Source organism: Hyperoodon ampullatus, assembly GCF_949752795.1.
Source record: "Hyperoodon ampullatus genome assembly, chromosome: 7".
Taxonomy (NCBI): domain Eukaryota; kingdom Metazoa; phylum Chordata; class Mammalia; order Artiodactyla; family Ziphiidae; genus Hyperoodon; species Hyperoodon ampullatus.
Window position 1 is genome coordinate 62,732,094 of NC_136920.1, and position 20,778 is coordinate 62,752,871.

General features: G+C 39.2%; 1 protein-coding gene across 1 annotated transcript in view; it reads left to right on the forward strand.

The window, feature by feature from the left end:
• SYT9 (synaptotagmin 9) overlaps positions 1-20,778 on the forward strand; it is a gene marked incomplete at both ends in the record, with an annotated part of 156,654 nt that overhangs the window by 57,225 nt on the left and 78,651 nt on the right. The window contains one exon of the mRNA XM_079707810.1: positions 6,560-7,106. Coding sequence (XP_079563936.1) covers positions 6,560-7,106 — 547 coding nt within the window. The remainder of the gene's footprint in view (positions 1-6,559; positions 7,107-20,778) is intronic.

Consider the following 20,778-nt stretch of genomic DNA (forward strand, 5'->3'; position numbering starts at 1 on the left):
GGAAAAGAGACCCAGAAAGCAGCTTTCTTTAAAATGAAAATACTTGCTTGAGTGATAGCTGGAGGAATAGCATATGCTGTTATTTGGAAAGTGCAAGCACAGTTTGGGGTTATTTTTTTTTAATCTTTTTTATTTGTTCTCTAGAAACAGAAATAAGATTTTACCCTTTTTTATGTTAATCAAGTTTATCCTAGAGGCTCTGCTCATTCACATTAAGTAGGATGGAATATGACAGTTTATAATTTAATTTTTTCAGAAAGCTATTTTAGCATCATTTCCAATTCTGAATTAGCTTTACCTAAAATATTCCTCTGTGAGGAAGTGGATGGTTGTTTGCCATTTGATTTAGAAGAAATCCTCAGATTTTATCATTAGGATTTCTCTTCAGATTTAAGACTTAAATATAACTGGAGCTCTGTCTGATGCTGCCGTGGAGTTTGTGCAGTGGTGCAAACTCATGATAAAATCCTTTCAGTGCTTCAGTAAGTAGGGCCTTCAGATGGAGTCTCCACTGAAATTGTCTGCTATCTGGTTTGACTCTGCATGTTAATTTTTCTGATCTGAGTTCCATCAATACAGAGTGATAGTACTGTGTTTTTATTAGATTATAGGTCTGAGGACTCTGCCATAATTCTAATGAATTGATGGCAATCATATCACTATAATTATTACAGTGTTTATCCTAGGAAAATGTATAAGTAACCTGCATATCAAAAAATAGATTTCATTTAAAACTGAAAACTGTAGATATCTTCACCACTGATTTGTAGAAATTGGGTAGAAGGAAAAAGCAAACTAAAAAGAGAGAGGGAAGGAATTATCCCTGTAAAATGCATTTTACATTTAGGCTTATTCTAGTTTTGGAGTCATGCAATTAAATTTTCTCTTCTGATGGCCAAAACCAAGTTTGGTAATATTTGACTACCATAAGAAAACTAAACTCTTTCCAGCTGCATTTGACCTAATACTGATAATTTGCATCATTTTGCATTTCAAACATTCTTATCTAAATTACTGCTGACCTAGTTTTATGGGTTATGGCTAGAAATACATGTCTTTGTCTCATGATCTTTCCAAAATAAGAAGGGTGTGGTCTCCTAATTCTTTAGGGTTGTGTTATAAACACACACGCACACACAAAGCCTTTTTACTGACAAAGCGGGCAAAATGAATGAAATTTCCTTGATGCTCCAGAACATTTTTAACATTCTTTTTTAAGTAGCATTTTTCATACCATATTTGGGGAGAGGGAGGGTACTCTTTGCTGAGATGGCTCTAAACAGTCTGCTCTGCTAGTTATTATTTCTATTCCCTTCTTTCTCATTATGATCTTTACTTTCTCACTGCTGTCACTTTCTTTCTTACTGCTTCCCTCCTGCAGCTGTTATCACTTGTCCCAAAGTTCCCTGGGCACCTGCTCAGCCCAGAGCATACAAAGCTTAGACTCCCAGTTAAGGCCTCCCCACTGTCATGGCGATTGGCACAGTTTCAGCCATGGCATTTGCATCGGAAGTCCCACTGTCATCTGGCCTCTTCAGCTTGGATATGTGTGGCTCCCACCACCGCCTTTTGGAATGTCCTAAAGATGAGCTTTGCTCCATCTTCTAAGAATGTTTGCATTCTGTTTCTGGTTAGCTCAGTTACTATTAGAATCCTCCAAAATTCCTGTTAACTCCTTTCAATTTGGATGAAATCCCTTTTGTATAATGACCTAATATCCTGGGAATGTGGATCTTTTTTTTTTTAGAACTTTTCAATACCAGAACATTGTAGAGGTCTCCAAATATATGAGAGGACTCCAAATATATGAAAATCCCTGGAACCTCAAAATAGAAGGAACCTTGAAAGACCATCTAGTCCATTTCCTGATTCATGTCCCAAAATGAAAGTTCAATCTGGTTGTTTTTTTTTTTAAGTCTTCTCAAATTTCCTTTAAAATACTTTAGCTTTATAAAAATTTCAATTTCCACACCACAAACTCCTTATCAGGTCTGTTAAGACCTGTGTAATACTGCCACAGTCTGCTTCTGTCAGCTATCGGTCTCACCTCTCAGCCAGGCCACCATGTGGCACAAACCCAGAGGACCCTGTTAACATAGACTCAGTTAAGAGGCCTTATCCGGAAAAGCTCATCACATTCCATCTACACTAGCTTCTCTCTTGGTTCCTTCAGTATCCCTGACTTTTCCTGCCTTGGTACCTTCACACATGCTATTATTCCCTCAGCCTGGAATGCTTTTCCTTTTCCTTTGCCATGCTAGGCTCCTTTGCAGCCTTAATGTCCCTGCTAAAGTGTCACCTCCTCAGAAAGGTCTCCCTCACCACCCTATCTGAAGTATGTGTTCTTTCCTCCACTCCCTCCCACTCTTTATTTTCCCACAAGTTGCCTTACTTTCACTTCTTCACAGGATTAAAATCTATTTCTAACTCTACGATTGTTTTCTTTATTGCCTATACCCCCCTCTAGACTATGAGTTCTGTGAGTTCAAAGACCATATCTGCTCTGCTTCTCCCTATATATCTAACCCCTAGTGCAGCCTCTGGCACATAGTGGAATTTTTCATGAATGACTGACAGAGTACATTCGTCAGTATCAGGCCACTTTTCTCATGTTCTGCTGACAAAAATGGCAAAACGCAAAAGTATAAACTGAGTAGAGCGTATAATGGTAGGAAGCCAATGGAAGGTCACTTGTCCCAGGTCTCACATTCATCAGAGCCTTACATTTAGACTTTTGAGCTTGTCTCTGAATTAAGCAATCCTTAGAGTCACAGAAATACTCTGACAGAATTGAAAGAAGAAGACAATTTGAGTCCCATTACTGGCCGCAACTCCAGTAAGTGGCCCACTAGAATTAATTGCTGCAATTACTCTAGGAGTAGCACAGTTTTATTAAGCTATATATTTTTATGTGTTGAGAGCATTGGTTAGATGTAAACACTTAAAACATAATTTTTTGAATTACTCTTTTAGTTATTCAGATTTTAATAAACTGACAGCTTCAAAAATGGAAGTTGCCTAGACCTCTCTCAACTTCCATGAGACCCTGAAACCAGGTGTAAATATGTATTTTCTCTACTGAGATTTAATTATCAGAAACTATTATGTCCATGGCATTTATATATTTACTCTAGACACACGTATTAAACATTTGCTATGTGCAAAGTTCTATGTTATGGGCTAGTAGTAAAGAGGGAGAAAGGATATAGCCCTGGCCTTGAAAGGGGAAATATACAAAAGAGCACCAATTACACATATTAAAGTGCTCAGATTGTTCTTTAGAAGATTAATCTGGCAAGAGTGTATAAGATGCGTGGGATGGGGCGAAGACTGGATATAGGGGTCCAGTTCAGACCTGTGATGATGAGGACCTGAACTCAATTGGAAGCAGTGGGAATGGAAAGAGGCATGAGATGTGAGCTACTTTAGAGAAAGTGTTGGTGGACATAGGCTCATTTTAGTAACGGGATAAAATATTTGACGATGACCCCAAGGTTTCATGCCTTTTTAACTTGGGGGAGGGTGGGAGCAGGACATGCTTCAGTGTATCCAGCTGCACTTAACCCCACACCTCCACCGTCCAAGGCCTGATGCCTGCATCTCCATTATCTCACTCACTCTAAAGGCCTCCGAATCCCAGAACAAGAAAGCCTCAGATTCCCATTTCCTCCTACCCTTGTAGTCAGTTAACTGTGTCTGTCTATCTGCTACTCCCCCTTCTTCTGTTTGTTGTTCAGAACAACCCAGCCCTTTCCTCTCCATCACAAGGGAAGATTCCAAGAAGGCCTGTTTCTCCTGTTTCCAAACTTCCCTGTCGTGACTTGAACTTTGTAAAGAAACCTGTGGTGGTTCTGAAATCACAATTTCCTTCTCTCTTTCCTGTCTTTGGACCTCCCAAAGCCTTGTAAACACTGGTGCCCCAAACCAGGGAAGGGATAGGCCAAGTTTCCCCTCTGAGATGGGGTCCCTGAGATGAGAGAGGGTAGAAGAGTGGACACTTGTCCATGGTTGCAGGGGAAATCCAGCGATGGGAGGGATGCTGGAGATTCTGAGCTCTGGTTCTTAATAGAGCCTGGAATGGAAGATATGGGCATGTATGAGGTGAAAAGCTGCTGGGACTGAAGAGCTGAAGGTCCCATCCTGCTGGAAAGCTGGGAGCCAAGAGGAAAACTTAGTTAATTTCCCTGTTGAGGTCTAGAGCATCAGCTGGGAGGCTGAGAAGTATGAGGCCAGGTTAAGTAGGTAGGCTTGGCTCAAGTACTATCTCATCCGTGACAATTTCCCTAGCCAGAGGCCTTCCTCTCTCCCTCTCCCTAACCTCCGGTCAGTTCTTATCCCCCTCTGCCCTGATTTATAGTCAGTGTATGACTACCTCTTTACTCCTGGCAAGGCACTTCCTTGAAGGCAGTGACTAGGCTTTACCTCTCTGTCTCTTCCACCCTACCTGACCCCTTGCTTCGCACACTCAAATTTGTTGAATTGCAGTAATGTCCTCTTTCTTAAGATCCAGTGGAGGTAGTTGGCTTCAAGACACCTAGTTGGTCTTGAAGGTGTACTTTTAGTATTTAAATTACACCATTGACTAACTAGATAGCACCCAGAATGGCCCATCGTAGGTGGGAACTGACTCCAGACTCAAGTAGGGCCCTTATTTGAATCCAGCCTGGAGAGAAAAATCAACGGCAGAGGAAGCTGGAGCTGGTACCAGCCACTTACGGCCTCTGCATATGGCTGGATACTTGCTGCTCCCTGCCAGACCTTTCTGCCCAGAGATCCCAATAGAGCAGGATTAAAGCTCTATTCTAGCACTACAGAGGTTCAACATCTAGGCAGGGGACGGACCTGGCTGTACTAATACAGAGAACCAGTTGTAGGAGCCTAACATCATTCCCCTGACTCTCTTCCTCCCCCTGAAAAATCAAAAGATCCAGAGAAAACTTAAGATGGTGGGTTTCTCTGTAAGAAATTTAAATCCCACAAGAGAAACATTCGCACCACACAGTTTTTGCACATGTGGGAATGTGTGTGTCTGGGTGTGGGCTGTGTTGGCTGTGACAGGTTCAAGTGAGAGCCCTGTGCTTGTGCTCTTGTACCATGTGGGTGATTAGTAGTCAGGAGGGTATTTTAGGATGAAGAGGAATGTTTGGCATCACAGCATCTGTATGACAAGGGAGAATAATTTCAAACATGTTTCGGGGCCTATTAATCCCATTTTTATGTCTTTATTTCATAAAGTAGTCTTTTTTTTTTTTTTTTTTCTGTATGCGGGCCTCTCACTGCTGCAGCCTCGCCCGCCGCGGAGCACAGGCTCCGGACGCGCAGGCTCAGCGGCCATGGCTCACGGGCCCAGCCGCTCCGTGGCATGTAGGATCTTCCCGGACCGGGGCATGAACCCGTGTCCCCTGCATCGGCAGGCGGACTCTCAACCACTGCGCCACCAGGGAAGCCCCATAAAGTGGTCTTAAGAAAGGAAAAGAAGACAAACTCCAATCTTTACTGAACCTCTTCAACTATTTACCAACCCCTCAGAGACAGCTTGACTGTTCCCTTTCACCTTCTGGTGGAGAGAGGCTATTTTAATTAAGGTTATTGAGAGGCTGCACAAAATACAATATAATGGCTCTGAACTCTGAGCTAAAAACAAACAGAAATAATCTTAAAGACAACTTTGTATGTAATGACTACTTCTCAGTTTGTAAGGACCCACACAAGGCAAGGCAAAGAGAACTTCAGGGAAACTTTTAACCCAAACCTATAAGTTTATAGGGTGAAGAGTAGATTCTGATAGCAAATATTTAATTTGCAAATATCAGTTTCCAACCTTCTCTAACTGAATCCCTATATACATTTATAGTAGCTTACCTTTAATGTTTATACCCTCAGTGTTTGTTAAAGAAATAAAACCCTTCCTCCTCATCACTAATCACCCATGTGGTTCAGCAGTAGCACAGCCACGGAGCTGGCACTTGCACCTGTTAGAGGCAACAGAGTCCCCTACAAGCAGACACATCCTGTGACATACATTTCCAGAAGAGCAAAAACTGTGTTCTCATAATGAAATGATTTGATTTGACCCAGTACGAATATGCAGCCTTAGTAGGCTAAAAGCCTGTGACAGGAAATTCTGTGTAATTTAGAGAAAGATCCATTCTTTTTCAGATAACACATAGCTAACTATTTCAGTTTCAGGATGATACTGTATATCAAGGTGAATAATTTTATTTTTTAAACCAGTTTTTACAAATCTTTACCTCCCACCAGCTGAATAAGCTTCTTTAATGGCATATTAGACAGTTTAGAAAGTGCATTAAACCTTTAAAGCTCCGAAGTCACATGTTAGTAAGTTCATTTCCTGATACCAGGCCTCAATTTTGAGCTTCAAGCCTTGGGGAGCAGCTTACTTGCATTGATGAGCATTTTGAATATAGGCCAAAAAAAGCTCACAGATCTAAGCTTTTAACAGTGTGTTAATCAGTCTACCTACATCCCAGGCACAAGTTTCTGAAAGACCTGGAGCTAATGAGGTTATAACTTTGTTCTCTCTTGCTCTTCACTCAAGGCATAATTCAATCCGAAGACAACTCAACCTGTCAAACCCAGACTTCAATATCCAACAGCTTCAAAAACAGGAACAGTTGACTGGAATTGGTCGAATTAAACCGGAGTTATATAAGCAGAGGTCATTGGATAATGAGGATGGGAAAAGGAGTAACAGCAAAGCCTGTGGGAAGCTGAACTTCATTTTAAAATATGACTGTGACTTAGAGCAACTCATAGTGAAGATTCACAAAGCTGTCAATTTGCCCGCCAAGGACTTTTCTGGGACTTCAGATCCTTATGTCAAGATCTATTTGCTTCCCGATCGGAAAACAAAACACCAGACTAAAGTTCACAGAAAGACCCTGAACCCTGTGTTTGATGAAGTGTTTTTGTTTCCGGTTCCCTACAATGACCTTGTAGCCCGGAAGCTTCACTTCTCTGTCTATGACTTTGACAGGTTCTCTCGCCATGACTTAATCGGCCAAGTGGTGGTGGATCACTTCTTAGACTTGGCTGATTTCCCCAGGGAGTGCATCCTTTGGAAGGATATCGAATATGTCACCAATGTGAGTCTAACATTTCTTCATTTTGGTTGGGGGAAGGGCGCTTCTCGGTCAGCATGCAAACAGATTACTTATACCTTATTTTATTTGGGGGGGAGCAGAGTATAAAATTTATCTCAATGTACTTAGAGCTATTGCTTCAAACCTCCTTGTACCTTTCCAGAAACAAGTCTTTCACAATATTCATTTTGCAGTTTCCGAGAATTACTCATGAAAGCAATATTAATAACATTCTCCCTTTTCTACTTTCTAATTCTAAGCAATTCCCTAATAGGCATTAGATATTATCCGTCCCCCTTACCTCGTTTTCTCTAGAGCTTTCTTAGGTTGTTTGTGCTAAATGGATCCTGGCATCCTATTAACTGTTATCTGCAGCTGAGAGACCATTGCCTTACTCTCTGAGAGCATTAAGCCCTTGCCATGTTCTCAAGTCAGCTCAGCAGCATTTCCCATGATCAGATCTTCAGCTTTAATCCCAGAAGTGAGAATGATTGGGAAGAGTTGGCACCACATTTTAAAATACAGAACCAAAGTTACAAGGAGGTCAGTCTGAAAAGATCTACAGATATTGGCAAAACTAATCTATACAAGGTCAAATCCTATTTAGAGCTCAGGAGAGAAGGCAGAAGTGCTATGTAGTGTTGCCATATATCCATGTTTACATTTAAACACGATATTGCAGCAGTGATATTTTTACTCCATTTGCATCCTTTTCACTATCTGCAGAGGTGTATTGATGCTCCTGAAATAGAAAGGAAAATTGGACTATCTTAGGGGACTCTGATATTTTAAGGCCACTTGTTTCTTTTCCCTGTCCAGATTCACTCAGGCAGCTTTGTTAGCTCATCTTCTGAGGGCGATATCGTTCTCTTTCTCTGTCTTGGCATCCAAGACAGCAAGCACCATAATCCTTACTCCGCTCGGATGATGATCTAGCTTGAGTTTGGAGCCCATTTAGTGAAAGGCTCTCACTCTGCTCAGGAAGAAAACACACAAAATCTCTTCCCAGTGACCAAATACCCACACTGATACTCTCTCATCTCAGCCACTTTTGTGAACTGGGGACTCACATTCCAAGGGACACCTTCTCTTCACATCCTATGTGATACCAGTGCCAGCTTTGTCCTGCTACTCACATAAGCAAAGTGGAACATGGAATTTTGCTGGCCTTTATCATAATGATGAGGAAAGAAAAGAAGGAGCTGGAAAAGGTGCACAGAACATCAGATGATGAAACTAAGGTGATATGGGAGATTGGGGAAGGAACAGATCTCTTCAAACTTAAAAGATTGTGATATCTGTAAACCCCAAAATGGATGCTATGGGTGGCGAGGATTGTATCCCAAATCCCAATTGCCAAAATCAGGAGCCAGCTTTAGAAGCTTTAAAGAAACAAAATGGGCAGGCTGCTGATATTAAGAGATGAATGGCTCAAGAATGAACTGTCTCACTGGAGTTCTTACCAAGTCCCCTGAGATACTGCTGGCCAACAGTGATGAGTCTTGGTAGAGAGAGGTTGGTCATATCATCTGGTGTGTGACATCATTTTATATTTTTTGACTAATGGACTCCATAAAATAATAGCTGGAGTGGTTATTAGAAATCTCAGCAGGGATCCTGCTGTGAGTTGCCTTCTAAAGACTTTGTGGAAAGAGTAACACTGAGTGCACAGTGGCTGATAAAAATCTGGATAAGGCTGATCCCTGTTGGGCAGGTCTCTTAGAGCTATTTCCCGTGGGATGAGAATATAGAATGACAGCCTGCAGAGACCTTTTGGCCCTGAGATCACTGCCATTGTAGCACTCTCTTGTGACTATGAGTTTTCCGTCCAGTGATGGAGAATCCTGGATTTCCACAGAGTTTAGGAGAATGTGAAATTATTTATCAAGGAGGAAAACCAATAAGGCTAAAAGCCTCGAAATTCTCAGTTGTTTCCTCAGGCAAACAATAAATATTCTGAGCATTGATCTAAGCCTTTGGATGGCTAGCAGGAGAAAGGAGGTCCTGGGAATGGAATTACATGTTGTTTCATAATCTGCCATTTAAAAAAAATTCCATTTAAAAATTGCTATTTGGGGCTGTTTGTGCTTTTTTGCATGTGACTTTGTACAGAGACTGAGAATGAAAGTCTGAGATTTACCAAGGTTTCACTTTTATAATATAGCATATATGTCACACAGTGTATATGCTATACACGTACAGACTAATGAGGGAAATTAAAAGAGTAGTCATGACCCACCCCTCAGCTGAAGAGCAGACTACCACCAAGTACTTTGCTGATGACTCCTGGGTTGTCCTCCCCTGTCACATTCTCTCAGCCCATTCCTGCCAAGAGGAAACCACTATCCTGAATTTTATTTGTAAGACAATGTATTGTTCAGTTTTGTCTGTTTCTGCTTCTCATAGCTCTTCTTTGACTTTTTTTTTCGGTCCACATTGATTTTGACATTTAGCAACAGAGATGAGTGGAGCCCTGGTTCATGTATTTTCATTACTGTATAAAATTCCATTGTGTTATGTACACAAATTAACTCTCTTGTATTGATGATACTGGGTTGTGATTAGTTTTTTATGATTCTGAATAATACTGCAGAGAACATTTTTATGCACATCTCCTGGTTCACACATGCATTAATTTCTCTAGGGTGTAGCCCTGATAGAGGAAAAGTACACGTGTTCAAATTTTCTAGGCAATGCCGAATTCGTTTTTCCACCGTGGCTGTACAAGATGACCCTCCCACTGTGAGGTATGACAGTTACTAATGCTCCACAGTCTCACCAACTCTTGCAGTTGCCACATTGTTTAATATGTGTGCATGTGCATGCATGTAAAATGGAATATGATTTGTATATTCTTGGCCACCAAGGTTAACCATCTTTTGATATGTTCATTGGTCATTCACATTTCCTTTCTTGCTAAATGTTTGTTCAGCACTTTTTCATTTTCTTTTTTTCTATAGTTTTCTTTTCCCTGTTGACTGACATATGTTCTTTATATGGTCTAGATGCAATCCTTTGTTGGTTGTGTGTATTGCAAACATAGTCTCTTCATTTATAGCTGTCTTTATAGTCACTTGATGGTATTTTTGATCAATAGAGGTTCTTATGTTTAATGTAGTAAAATGTATCAATATTTTCTATTGTAACTTAGCACTTTTCTGTCTTGTTCAAGAAATCCTTTCTGGGCTTCCTTGGTGGCGCAGTGGTTGAGAGTCTGCCTGCCAATGCAGGGGACACGGGTTCATGCCCCAGTCCGGGAAGATCCCACATGCCGTGGAGCGGCTAGGCCCTTGAGCTATGGCCGCTGAGTCTGTGCGTCCGGAGCCTGTGCTCCACAGCGGGAGAGGCCACAACAGTGAGAGGCCCGCGTACCACCACCAAAAAAAAAAAAAAAAAGAAATCCATTCTTACTCTATGTCATAAAGATATTTTTCCTATATTTTCTATTAGAAAGTTAAAAGTTCCACCTTTCCTAATTAATTTTAGTCCACCCAGAATCCAATTACATTGTGAAATGTAATATAGGCATCCTGTATTAGCTTGGGCTGCCATAACCAAGTATATAGACTAGGTGGTTAAAACACCAGGAATTTATTTCTCACAGTTCTGGAGGCTGAGAATTACAAGATCAAGATGCTAGCAGATTCAGTTCCTAGTAAGAGCCCTCTTCCTTAGAAGAGCCTAGCTGCATTCTTGATGTGTCCTCACATGGTGGAGAGACAGAGCTCTGGTCTCTCTTCTTCTTCTTGGAAGGACAATAATCTCATCATGGGGGCCTCACCCTCCTGATGTCATTTAAACCTAATTACCTCCCAGAGGACCCAAATACCATCACACTGGGGGTTAGGGCTTCAACATATGAATTTTGGAGGGGCACAAACATTCAGTCCATAAGACACCCATATTTCTTTTTCTATGTGGATAACCAATTTTCTGGCATATTTTCCCAATAATCTGCAGTGTATGCTCTGTCCTGTATAGGTCTCTATATATGAAGAGTCTGTTTCTGGATTCTCTTTTCTATCGATTTTTCTATTTGAGTATCTCTACCAATAGCACTTGTAAATTAGTATCATTCTATGATAAGCTTTAACATCTGGAAGAGAAAATCATCCAGCCTGCTTTTTCTTCAGTTCAGTCTTGGCTGATACTTGACTTTTCTCATAAATGTTAGAATCAGATTGTCAAATTAAAATTTCTTTCTGGTGTTTGGACTTCTATGAAGTCTATAGATAGATTCAGGGAAATTTTACATCTTCTGTGATATTGAGTCTTTCTATTCATGATCATAGTGCACGTCTCCATTTATTTAGTTCTCCTTTAAAGCCTTTCATTCAAGGCTTATAATTTTCTACATGAGGATGTCTTTCATGTATTTTGTTAGTTTTATTGCTAGGTATGTTATTTTTGTTATTTTAAATAGTATCTTTTCTAAAATTGCATTTTCTATTGTTGCTATGTAGTTATGCAGTTTAATTTTTATGTATTTATCTTCTATTTGGCAATTTTTTTTTTTTTTTTTTTTTTTTTTTTTTTTTTTGCGGTACGCGGGCCTCTCACTGTTGTGGCCTCTCCCGTTGCGGAGCACAGGCTCCGGACGCGCAGGCTCAGCGGCCATGGCTCACGGGCCCAACCGCTCCACGGCATGTGGGGTCTTCCCGACCGGGGCACGAACCCATGTCCCCTGCATCGGCAGGCGGACTCTTAACCACTGCGCCACCAGGGAAGCCCTATTTGGCAATTTTTTAAAACTTATTACTTATAATTTATAGATGCTGCTGAATTTTCTTTGTAGATAATCAGTCATGTGAGTTATGATAGTTTTGTTTGGTTTTTTCTAATCTGTATACCTTTTATTTTTAATTTAGTGCACAGACTAGGATTTCCCTTACAATGCTCAATAATAATTGTGGTACTAGTCATCTTTGACTTATTCCTTTTAAATGGAATGTCTTTAACATTTCCATTGAGTATGATTTTGCTACAGATGTATTGTGGTTGTCTTATTAAGAATGTATCCCTCTATTCCTAGTTAACTAAGCCTTTTATTAAATTGAAGTATAGTTGATTAACAGTATTGTGTTAGTTTCAGGTGTATAGCATAGTGATTCAGTTATTTTTTCTGATTATATTCCATTATAGGTTATTACAAGATATTGAATATAATTCCCTGTGCTATACAGTAAATCCTTGTTGCTTATCTGTTTTATGTATAATATTTGTATCTGTTAATTCCATATTCCTAATTTGCCCCTGCTTTGGTAACCATAAGTTTGTTCTCTATGTCTGTGAGTCTGTTTCCATTTTGTATATAGATTCGATTGTATTATTTTTTAGATTCCACATATGAGTAATACCATATAGTATTTATCTTTCCCTGTATGACTTCACTAAGTATAATATTTTCTAGGTCCATCCATGTTGCTGCAAATGGAAATATTTCATTATTTTTTAAGGCTGAGTAATAGTCCATTGTATGTTTACCACATCTTCTTAAGCTAGTCATCTGTTGATGGACACTTGGGTTGTTTCCATCTCTTGGCTATTGTAAATAGTGCTGCTATGAACATAGGGGTGCATGTATCTTTTCGAATTATGGTTTTCATTTTTTCTGGGTATTTGCCCAGGAGTGGGATTGCTGGATCATATAGTAGCTCTATTTTTAGTTTTTTAAGGAACCTCCATACTGTCTTCTGTAGTGGCAGCACCAATTTACATTCCTACCAACAGTGTACAAGGGTTCCCTTTAACTCAGCATTTTTATCACAAACATTCACTTTATCAAATGCTATCCTTGTGAGTTTTTGTTTTTTTTTCATTTTAACCTACTATTTTGGTCAATTAGGTTGATCATTTTTCTAATTTTGAGTCAATCTTATATTCTTAGTATGATCCAGACTTGCCTTGATATATTGCCTGTTTTATACGTTGCTGAGTTCGGTTTGCTATTTTGTTTAGCATTTTTTGCATCTGTGCTCATGAGTGATACGTGTAATTTACTTTCTTGTATGGCCCTTATCTGGCTTGGAATCAAGGTAATTCTTGATTTATAAAACTATCTGGGAGAATTATTTTGGATACCTCTCATTTGTTCCTGCTCAGGGCCCCTGGAGGCTTTGTGGGTTTTTGTTTATTTTTCTTCAAACTGAAAAGGGCTCCCTTAGTCTCTGGCTTCTGATTAGTTCAGAAAATAAGGAAGGAGGAGAGTGAGGTTGGGATATTTATTCCCCTAGATGCCTTCATTGGAGTATCCATAGGCTGGCAGTAACCTTCAACTGAAAGCCATAGTCCTGAATATGTCTTTATTTTGCTGTTGTTCTTAGATCGTTTTTCTGGGTATAAAAATTGGGGTGTGGGGCATAAAACTCTCAGCTACTCTGATTGTAAAACTATCATTCCATAGTTTCCTGACCTTCAATTGCTTCAGAGAAATCAACATTTAGTCTCATATTTATTCTTTTGTATGTAATGTTTCTTTTCTTGCTTACTGCTTTCAAGATCTTGCTTTCCTGTTTAGTGTTTTGTAGTTTAACTATAACATTGCTAAGTGGGCATTTATTTTTATTTACCCTGACTGAGACTTATTGGTTTTCCTGAATCTGAGATTGTGTCCTTTTATCAGTTCTGGAAAAGTCTCAGTCATTTACTTCTTTCCATTTGTAGAAGTGTTATTTGCTGAATTTTCTCATTTGCCTAATATATATTTGATAGCCTCTCTCTTTTTTTTTAACATACTTTTAATTCTTTTTTTAATTTCTTTTACCATTTCACACATAGGCATTTTAATGTTCTGCTGCTTATAATGCCAGTAGCTATAATCTTTGCATCTCTGATTCTTTTGTTTGAAATTTCCATCAATTCTTATTCATCATGCATTGTTGTCTCTTGGATTTAGTTATTTGTGATTGTGAGCTCATCTAGCTTAGAACTTTATCAGTAGCCATTTTCAAGCTTTGAGTTTAAAGTGCATTCCTTCAGAGATGGTTTGTGATTGCTTCTACCAGGTGCCTAGGCAAACTACCAACATGGAATAACTTTAAATTTTGAGCTTGAGGGGTTTTGGACAATGAAGTAGGCTGGATATAAACTCCAAGTATGTAAGTACAGGCTTTTATTAATGGTTAGAACCTGGAAGGGGTTATTTTTTCTTGCTTTACCTAGATTAAGTCCAAGACAGGATGTATTTCCAATGTCTACTTATTTAGGCAGAAGTTCTGTTTTGTTTATCCTTTAAGGATGTGACCCTCAGTCTTTAGAACTCCAACCTTTATGCAAGACTCTCCCACAGTCCTCTAAAACTCAGGCACTAAGCCACCAGAGATTCACATTTACCTCCATTCAAACTCGAGCTCCACAACTTACTTACCTCTGTAGATTCATGCTTTCTCATTGTTTCCGGCACTGAAAAATTCCGTTTTTGTTCTATCAGCCCTGCTATGCGTTAAAAAGGATTTTGTAATCTAGTATTTTTACTTGGAACATCCACCCTGTGAACATTCACCCTATGTCTGAAATACTGTGTTCTATATTGCTCAAAGCCTGTTCAAAAGAGCAGTTTTTACTTGTACTAACTAAGTAATAATCTATGTATGTATGTATTATTTATTAACATAACTAATAATATATGTTAAATGCCTTGCAATCGAATACCAGAAAGAGCCTGAAGAGGTCCTGTAATCTAAAATCCTCATTTAGCACATAAAACTGAAGTGGAGGGCCATTAAGAGAGTCTGCCAGGGTCACACAGCTGAATCATGGCCAAACAGGACTTAGGAGTGTTTTTCAACAGCCATTTCAGTCTGTTCATGAAAAGGTGTCTCAAAATTATCATATATGCTTGTTTACTTTTCTTTCCCCTTTTTTTCCTTATTAACTTGTACTAAGCTTTTAGATCCCAGCTTAAATGCCCCTTCCTTGGACAACTCTTATATGAGCCCTGGACTAGAATAGGTTTTTCTCGTATATGCATCCATGATATTCTGTAATTCTATTATTTTTATTTTTATTTATTTATTTATTTATTCATTTATTTATGGCTGTGTTGGCTCTTCGTTTCTGTGTGAGGGCTTTCTCTAGCTGCGGCAAGTGGGGGCCACTCCTCATCGCGGTGCATGGGCCTCTCACTATCGCAGCCTCTCGTTGCGGAGCACAGGCTCCAGACGCGCAGGCTCAGTATTTGTGGCTCACGGGGCTAGTTGCTCCGCGGCATGTGGGATCTTCCCAGACCAGGGCTCGAACCCCTGTCCCCTGCATTGGCAGGCAGATTCTCAACCACTGCACCACCAGGGAAGCCCTGTAATTCTATTATTATTCGTCATGCCTTTTTTCTTCCATATATGTAAGACTTTAAAATGAAAGTTTATTTATTCTTGTTATTATATGAATGATGTATATGTTTTATTCATTTAAGAAATGTTTAGTTGAAGTATGATTGACAAATTCCATTAGTTTCAGGTGTACAACATAATGATTTACATTTGTATATATTGTGAAATGGTCAGCATAATAAGCCTAATTAACATCTGTCACCATACATAGTTACAAATTTTTTTCTTGTGTCATTATACTTTCTAATATGTATTTGATCAATTTTCTTTCTTCCCTATTAGGCAGTTCTGTGAGTGCAGAGACCTTACCAGCTTGTTCATTATTCTGGGCTTAGCCTCTAGAATTGTGTCTGGAAGTGATAATAATTAATAAGTACTTGCTAAATAAAATTAAGTTCCTCATGAGGGGCTAACTTGGTGAGGCTCTAGGGACTGGTTTGGTTGGGGGGGTGTTTTGCTTAGCTGAATCTATTAACTAATTTTTTAAATTGTGTTCGTTATTTCTCTAAGGAGATTATGAGTTTTATAAATGTTAGCAGTCAAATAAAAATCCCCACACCTTCCTATGAAGGAACAAAAAGGCAATTATTGAGTGTAAAACCGATAGTTTAATTAAACCTCCCAACTATTGAAGCCAGGTCAATCAATAATAATATATAATGCATTTCTGTGGGATGTATATCAGTCAACAAGAGAGGAGATAGTATCTGGGGGAAGGTCACAGTTGTGAGGGCATGAGTTTAGTGGTCTGGGTGAATGTTGGCTGTTGTGCCTATGCTCTTGGCAGTTTTAGTACGCTCCACTCATCACTGGCTCCCTGGCAAATAGGCACTGAGCACTTCAGGAATTTCTCTCTATGGCCCACTTAGAAACTGGTTCTGAGACTTTCTCTAGGACCTATGATCATCTCAGCTAGACTCTTGCTTTGGAGGAGATGCCAGAGTTCTCACACGGTAACAGTAGAAGTCACAAGGTTCCCTCTATGCCAGTATTGATCCCAGTTCATAAAAGGGAAGGGTACAATTTGCAGCAGCATAGACTTTCTTTTAATATTATGAATTTTAAAACCTTGCATTTCCATGAAAATTAGACTTTGCGAGTGGTTGCAAAGTCCAATATTTTGCAGTGGTTGATTTAGGAATTTCCCTGTTCTGTCTTCCAGGGCCCTGGGGCCATTTCTAGACCTGATAAAGGTGGATACCTGGAACCACTCAGGGGAAGATAAAAGTATTCAGGGAAGCCCAGGATGCTTGCTTTTCACAGTTGAATGAGTATGGGACAGGCGGTCTCCTGACTGAAGAATTTTATTCATTTAATCCTGTTTCCTTCCATTATACCTTGAGTCCTGAGTTTTTATCATATGATTTTATGGCTTTGTCACATTCAGTGGTGTTCTGGTAGATGTGTTAACAACTGGCTGGGGGTGGGGGATAGGAGGGGGACCTGATTTGTAGCATTTGCTTGTTTCCATGGTGTAAATACTCGCAGAAGGGCTGATTTCAACCTACCGATATAATATCACTGAAGGTGGAGTTGGCCAAAGGTTCTCACATTGGCTCTGGCAAGCAAGTGCCAGCTGATAAGAGCCTGCTCCAGTAACACTGCATGTAGTGCTGAGAACACTAAGGCTGACTGGTCCCAAGGAACCAACAATTTGAAAAACCCCATGGAAAGCCCTGGTTTCCAGCTGACAACAGAGAAGCCAAGTTCCTTCTATAATGTGGAGGTGGGTGGAGTTCAGCCATCACTGGGGTCTAATGAGCTGTCTTCATGAGAGCCCACTGAATCCCACCCTACTGTTTTTCCCATTCATGATCCCTCAGACATGTTATCCCCTGGATGTTTAGATTATTCAGAGGGAGTGAAAAGGGGCAGAACTGCAGAACAGAACATCTGGAGGAAGGGATCAGTGAAACTACAGGTCTCTGAAAAATTGACTTTGATAGCTTTTACTGTAGTGTAAGTGCCGGGACAGTGCATTTGCTTTTTTACTTATTTATTTTGGGCTGCAGTGGGTCTTCGTTGCTGTGCTAGGGCTTTCTCTAGTTGTGGCACGCAGGGGCTACTCTTAGTTGTGGTGTGCGGACTTCTTATTGCGGTGGCTTCTCTTGTTACGGAGCACAGGCTCTACGTGCATGGAATTTAGTAGTTGTGGCACACAGGCTCAGTAGTTGTGGCCTGGGGTCTCTAGAGCGCAGTCTTTGTAGTTGTGGCGCACGGGCTTAGTTGCTCCACGGAATGTGGGATCTTCCTGGACCAGGGCTCGAACCCAGGTCCCCTGCATTGGCAGGTGGATTCTTAACCCCTATGCCACCAGGGAAGTCCCACATTTGCTTTTTAAAGTGAAATGTATGACATATACAAGAGTATATGTAATGCATATGTGTTACAGAACCAAACTTGGGTCCACTCGCCCCATGTGCAATAAAGCCAATGTACTGACACCAGTTTGTGGTGAAGGAAAGTACAACGTTTATTGCAGGGCACCCAGTGTGAGGCCAAGCAAGGAGAACTGGCAGCTCATACTCAAAAAGCCAGAACTCCTCGATGGCTTTTAGGGAAGTGTATTTAAAGGCAACATTAGGGGTGAGGGTTGCAGGGTGCCTGATCAGCTTGTGGACATTCTTCTGATTGGTTGGTGGTGGGGTAACAGGGTGGTATTTCGGGAGTTAACGTCATCAACCTTCTGGTTCCAACCTGTCTGGAATCTCCATACTTGTGGTCAGCATGCAGATAACTTCTTCTACCTGGTTAGGGGTTTTATTATCTGCAAAACAACTCAAGGATATGGTAAAATATTGTCTATAGCCCTTAAAGAGGAACTAAAGGTCCTTAACTTTGTTTTATGGCTAAACTATTATTATTCTGTCTTGTTTGACTGTTTCTCTTTGTTTCTGCATTTTCTTACTTCTCTGATTAAATTTGCTATTTGGATTCGGGGAAGGCCTAGGAGGCTAAAGTTTTTGTACAAACAAGAGGAGGAGGACATGGGGTGGGGGGAGGTCTGTCCCTGGGGAGGCCCCACAGGGTCCTGCTTGGTTCATACGTATGATTGAAAAACAATAACAAAGCGTGTATCTGTCAGTCCAGAGCTTAGCTGAAGAAAGATAACATTATCAGTCTCTTTGAAGCTCCCTGTGTACCCCTCCTCTGTCCCCAAACTCTGCTGCCCAGGTAATCGATACATTGAATTTCATATCTATAATTCTGTTGTTTTTAAGTCATTTTACCACATAAGAATAGTTTGTTCAATTTGCCTATTTTTGAAGTTTATGTGAAAAAATTATATTTTATGTATTCTTCTGCAAACTATTACATTCAATATTATGTGTATTGAATCACTTACTTTCACCTACATACTATAGTTCTTTTTTTTTTTTGGCAGGGTGTTTTAGCACTTCATTGCGTAGTGTACGATAATTTATTTATCTGGTCTCTAGTCAGTGGTTATTTGAATTAATTTTTTTTCTAGTTTAGAAAATGCGGCTATATGTGTATGTTCTGTACATTTCTCCTGGTAAATATGTGCAAGAATTTCTCTAAGGTATGTACCTGGGAATGGAGTTGCTAGATCAAAAAAACGGTATTTCTTTTTTAATGCAGTTTTTAAAGGTTACACTCCATTTACAGTTATGAAGAAATATTGGCCATATTCCCCACGCTGCACAATATATCCCAGCAGCAGTACATGAGCCCATCTTAGTCTGCATTCTCTCCAACATTTGGTACTGCTACATACTCTAATGTGGTGACCACAGATTCTTTTGAGTTTTGTACATTGACAGTTATACCATGCATGAATAAGTAGTTTTGTTTTTCTCTATTTTCCTTTTTGATTCTTTTGGCTTCTCCCCACATCCTGCTTTTTGCTGGCTTTATTACATTTATCAGGACTTCTAATACAAAGGCCACTATAATAATTCTTGGCTTGTTCTGATCTTAAAAGAAATGCTTTGAATTTTCACCACTAAGTAGGACATTGCCTATAGACTTTGAAAACCTGAATGGATATTGAATTTTGTCATATGATTTTTCTGAGTTTATTGAAATGATCATATGTTTTGCTTCTTTTATCTTTTAATGTGATGAATTACATTGCTTTATTTTCTGATTTTGGTGAGAACTTGTATTCCTGGGATAAATCCTACTTGTTCCTGATGTAGTTTTTTCATCTACATGAATATACATGAATGTGTGTGTGTGTATTCACCTGTTTGGTTTATTAATATTTTGTTAAACATTGTACAACTAAATTCATAAGTGAGATCAGCCTCTGATTTTATTTTATTGTTCTCTCTTCATCTGGTTTCATCATCAGAATGAGTGATGGAGCATTCTCTCTCTTCCTAGTCTCTTGAAATAATCTTTCCCTTCAATGTTTGGTAGAATTGACCCACACAACTTTCTGGGTCAGGTGTTTACTTGGGGGAAAATGATTCCATTCCTTTGATGGCTATAGCAGGATACAAGTTTTCTCTTTCTTTATGCATTGATTTTGGTGATACAGATTATTTTAGAAATTTGCTTATTTCATCTTTGGCTTAAATATATGGACTTGAAATTCTTCATAATCTTTTCTAATCTTTTTACTTTCTGCCTCATTTGTGGTTATGTCCTTTTCGCATTTCTAATACTAATGCATGATCTTTTCCTATTTGTTCCTGTTCTCTTTTTCTTTGATCATTGCCATTGGAGGTTTGTCAGTTTTATTAGTCTTTTCAAAGAACCACTTTTAGTTTTGTTGAGTCTATTTAAATTTTGTTTTTACTTCTTTTTTTTTTACTGTATGATGTTTTTTCCTCTTTTTATTTTTTTGGTTTATTCAGTTATTTCTAATTTCTTATATCTTTAGGTTAGTAATTTTAATTCTCTTTAAACTATTTTTAAACCACCTTATTGAGTTATGATTGACATGTAAGAAGCTGTACATATTTAATGTATATAACTTGATAAGTTTGGGGATAAGTATACCCTCATGAAACTATCACCACCATCAAAGCCATTGACATATCTATTACCTCCAAAGTTTCCTCCTTCCCCCTTTGTTATTATTATTATTATTAATATTACTATTATCATTATTTTGGTGTGGTAAGAACATTGACATAAGATCTACCCTCTTGGCAAGTTTTAAGTATACAAAATAGTGTTATTAGCTGTAGGCACAATGCTGTATAGTAGATCTCCAGAAATTATTAATCTTGCATAACTGAAGCTTTAAATATGCATGTGAGGCTATAACTTGCCCTTGAAGTACTGCTTTAGCTGTATGTCAACAAATTTTGATATTTATTACTTTCATATCATTCTGATCTAAGTGTTTTGTAATATCACATAGTCTTTTTCTT